Source organism: Phascolarctos cinereus, unplaced genomic scaffold (genome assembly GCF_003287225.1).
Source record: "Phascolarctos cinereus isolate Bilbo 61053 unplaced genomic scaffold, phaCin_HiC Scaffold_9;HRSCAF=440, whole genome shotgun sequence".
In the NCBI taxonomy this organism is placed as follows: Eukaryota; Metazoa; Chordata; class Mammalia; order Diprotodontia; family Phascolarctidae; genus Phascolarctos; species Phascolarctos cinereus.
In genome coordinates, this window is record NW_027556402.1 from 250115182 (window position 1) to 250119846 (window position 4665).

A 4665-nucleotide genomic window follows, 5' to 3' on the forward strand; every position below is an offset into this window, starting at 1 on the left:
CTATGCCTTTTTTGTTAGCTCTTTACCCTTGAATAAAGTTATTCCTCAAAAATCAACTTACATACCGAGAGTATAGCTTGTTCCTAAGTTTCTCCCAGTGTGGTCAAGATGGGTCGCCAGCTCATAAAATGATTCAAGTTATTAAATATTAGCCAGGCTTTATTTCATCCCACAGAAAAATGAAAAGCTATAAAAAGCAAAACAAAATAAAACCTCACAGGAACCACTATTCAGATACGGAAACATATAAGGCAGCAAAAGAAACTATTAGCTAGAATGGAATTGATGTTGAAGATGGTATGAGGATAATACGTTGAGAATATAATGAAATATGTGTCTCACACAGGATCAAACTCTTTCCAGGCCTTTAGGACCATCCTATGGTTTATGTTCCTTCCTAAAGGTAGCCATACTGCAGAGGTGTTCTGGAGCCAGCTCCAAGTGGCTCACAAAGAGATAATTACATTTAAGTATTACCTGGATTGTAGAGATCAATAAATACTGCAGGCCAGGACTTAATTTATTGTTTTGTTTATAATCTAGATTTCAGAAAGTGATGAAGAACAGAACAGGTTAAAAATAGATTTAAAATAAAGGTCATATATACATTTTTTTCAGGAGAGTTGATTCTTAAGCATTTACCAGCTGATCTCTGCTTTAGGGAGTGCTGTGTAAGCAATGCCATTAACATCGAAGCTATATCTTCCAAGCAATACAGTGACTTTGCTCTTGAAGTAATAAACTGTTCAAAATTATGTAACTGATCTTCTTCTTTGTGGGAAAATCACTACAATTGCTGTCTTGGACTTAAATATGTGTGTGTATGTGTGTGAGCACACACATCTAGGTGGCACCATGGATGGACTACTGGGCTTGCAACCAAGAGGAGTGATCTTCACAAATACAAATAGAGTCTCAGACACTTATTGGCTATATGACACTGGGAAAGTCTCTAAACCCTGTTGGACTGAGTTTCTTATCTGTGAAATGAGTTGGAGAAGGAAATGGGAAACCACTCCAGTATCTTTGCCAAGAAAACCCCAAAATGGGATCACAAAGAGCCAGACACAACTGAACAACCAAAAGAAAACAACACACACATATTATTCATTCCACAATTGGGAGATTGGGTGTAGCCACAAAAAAAGGTCAGCCTATAGGATCATAGCCTGAGGTTTAAGCCAGAGATTTGACCATGTGGGGAAGTTCAGGGCCTTTCCCATCAGGAGTCCAGATTAGAACTCTATCATTCCCCACTCAAACAAATGGGAAACAAATTCTTTTGGAGTAAGGGGTGAAGGTCTCAGCTTCTGAAACTGCTTCCTGCTGGCAAAAGGCATAGAGCTGTCCCTGCCTCCAGGGGGTACCAAAGAGGATGTTGAGCAGAACCCAGCACAGGCTGCATCCATGGGGGGGGACACCTACTGGCACCCCCTGTTTGCTGTTGATGTTGAGTTGATGTTGAAGTTGGCATCAGAATATTGCATTGACATTACAATGAAATATGGCCCTCACACAGGATCAAACCTCTTTCCAGGCCTTTAGAACCATCCTATGGTTTATATTACTTCCTAAAGTTAGCCAAATTGCAGTGTGGTTCTGGAGCCAGCTCCAAGAGGGGAACAGACATATTTACATTTTAAGTGTGAGCACCTGAAATGTAAAAAATCAATAAATACTACAAATCAAGGTTTAATTCATTGTTTGTTTTATAATCTAGAATTCAGGAAAGTGATGGAGAAAATAATATGCTAAAAATAGGTTTAAAATACAGGTCACATATATATATATATATATATATTTTTTTTTTTTTTCAGGAAAGGTGGTTCTTAAGCATTTACCAGCTCATCTCTGCTTTAGGGGCTGCTGTATAAGCAATGCCATAAACGTCAAAGCTATATTTTCTAAGCAATTCAGTGGCTTTGCTCTTAAAATAATAAACTGTTCAAAAACATGTAACTGATTTTCTTCTTTCTAGAAAAATCACTACAATTACTGTCTTGAATTTAAATAAGTGCGTATGTGTGTGTGAGCACACACATCTTGGTGGCACCATGGATGGACCACAAGGCTTGGAATCAAGAGGAGTCATCTTCACAAATACAAATACAGTCTCAGACACTTACTGGCTGTATGACCCTGGGTAAGTCTCTTAACCCTGCTTGCCTCAGTTTCTTATCTGTAAAATGAGTTGGAGAAGTAAATAGGAAACCACTCCAGTATCTTTGCCAGGAAAACCTCAAAATGGATCACAAAGAGCCAGACACAACTAAACAGAAAAAAGAAGACAATATACACGTATTATTCATTCCACATAACAAGCTTTTAAGAGAGAGGATACTATTAAGGCCCTTTAAATATGAGGAAACTGAGATTGGGACTTGCCTAGAGCTATACAACATGAAAGTGTGTAAGACCATATAAATTCAAGTCTCTCCTACCTCCAAAACTATGATACTTTCTACTATATATGTTATCTTTGAGAAAGTTTGGATTATATACTTCACTGTGTGTAAGAAAAATAGCCTAATTTCAGGGCTAGATCCCAGAGTGGGGAAGGTGCAGATCAGATTTTCTTTCTAAGAAAAAATATGATCCAATTGAAATCATTGACCCTCACAGCTTTCCTAAAAGCATTCTTGACATCTTTGTTCCTCAGACTATAGACCAGAGGGTTCAACATAGGGATCACCATGGTGTAGAACACTGATACCATTTTGTCTGTGTCCATGGAATGGCTTGAGCTAGGTTGGAAGTACATGAAGATGATTGTCCCATAAAATATGGACACTGCTGTGAGATGGGAAGCACAGGTGGAGAAGGCTTTCTGACGACCTTTAGTAGAATGGATGGTCAGGATGGTGATGAAAATTGACAGGTAAGAGGTAAAGATGACAACAAATGTGAAAAATGTATTGAGTGACCCTAAGATAAAGACTACTAATTGACTGATGTGAATATCAGAGCAAGAGAGAACTAGGAGAGGGGGAATATCACAGAAAAAGTGATGGACTATGTTGGACCTACAAAAGGAAAGGCTAAATGTGTATCCTGTGACTATGGAGGAGGCCAGAAAGCCATAGATGTAAGCATCAATGGCCAGATGAGCACATACTGTTGATTTCATGGTGGTAGTATAATATAGGGGTTTACAAATAGCAGCATAACGATCATAGGCCATGGAGGCTAAGAGGAAACTTTCTGCAGTAACAAAAGACCCAAAGAAGAAAAGTTGTGTAGCACATCCATTATAGGATATAACTTTGTTCCCTGTGAGGAGTCCAGCCATCACCTTCAGAGTAACAGCTGAGGAGTAGCCAAAATCCACCAGAGAGAGGTTACTGAGGAAAAAGTACATGGGAGTGTGGAGGCAGGATTCGCTGGAGATCAGAGCTACTATCCCTAGATTCTCTACCAGGGTGATGAGGTAGATGAGAGTAAACATTATGAAGAGAGGGACCTGAAGCTCTGGAACATCTGTTAATCCTGTAAGGATGAACTCATTCACTTCAGATCTGTTCTCCATGGATGTCATTTGAGAGTGACACCAATCACCTGCAACAAAATAGTAACCATCAGAAAAATGAATTCTGCATGTTGAATGACTCCAAGACACAAAACATGGTCAGAGACCTATCTTATGTGAGGGCTAGAAATGGCAATTTATAGAAAAAGAACATCTAGGTAGTTGTCACAGCAGTTACTCTAGGCCCTTAAAACCCACTCATCTATTTTCTCATAGAAAACAGAGAGAGAGAGAGAGTCACTCATGTATTACTGCGCACTTTGTTTAATCTACTACACATTTAACCATCCCCAAAGTGACATTTCCCACTTCAGGAAAGGGAAATGCCTTATTTTCTGGCAAAAATCAACATAAGAGTGGGGATTACTGTTGGCCAGGTTTGGAGAACTAGATTTTTGCTTATGAATATGCTTCATTCTGACAAAGAAGAGGCAAAAGAAGAATAAAGTAGAAGAAGGTGGAATAAAATAAGAGGAAAGCTTAAAAAAAACTGTGAGAAGGAAGGAGAGGATCAAAAAAAGTTGGCAAGGAGTTCAATTTCTGAGTAGAAACAGTTGCCAAAGGACACCAGTTGCACAGTTGTGAGAATTAACTGTACAAAAGACCATTGATGGCTCACTTAACAATAAATGTATGACTTCTGAATGTGTTTCCTTCCCACAGCCTGTCCCTTTTTCAATTCTCCACCAAGGCCACTGTAGAAACAGAAGGTGGCCAGAAACAGAGATATTTGTCCATTCATTCCCTTTATGGTTTTTTGGGTCCCACAGAAATCACGAATTTTGGGGTTAGTCTGTTTCAAGTTTGAGCTAAAATCTCACCCACAGGAAGCCTTTCTTAATCCATTGCTTCAATTTCAGTGACCCACTGATTTCAGTGCCTTCTATCTTTTAATTGTGTCTAAATTGCCTGGAATATAGCTTCTTTATAAACAGATATTTGCTGTTATTTGCATGTAGATTATGGACTCCCTGATGGTGAGGACCATATCTTTCCTTTCTTTGTATTCTCTCTGCTTAGCTTGGTGCTGGACATACAGTAGGTACTTAAATGTTTATTGACTCACTGATTGTCAATTTGTGACTTTCAATGTCTGAACTAAGCTAAGTTGGCCTTTAGGCACCAGACAGCCACTTTAA

At 38.9% G+C, this 4665-nt stretch overlaps 1 protein-coding gene across 1 annotated transcript; it reads right to left on the reverse strand.

The window, feature by feature from the left end:
- Window positions 1-2566: 2566 nt before the first annotated feature.
- On the reverse strand, window positions 2567-3535 carry LOC110200758 (olfactory receptor 5B2-like). Its single transcript, XM_020976166.1, has one exon. The coding sequence runs from the start codon at window positions 3533-3535 to the stop codon at window positions 2567-2569; it is 969 nt and encodes a 322-aa protein (XP_020831825.1).
- Between the last annotated feature and the right edge of the window lie 1130 nt (window positions 3536-4665).

Coding starts and splice junctions, on each gene's coding strand:
- LOC110200758 (XM_020976166.1), bottom strand. CDS start 3,535: ATGACATCCATGGAGAACAGATCTGAAGTGAATGAGTTCATCCTTACA.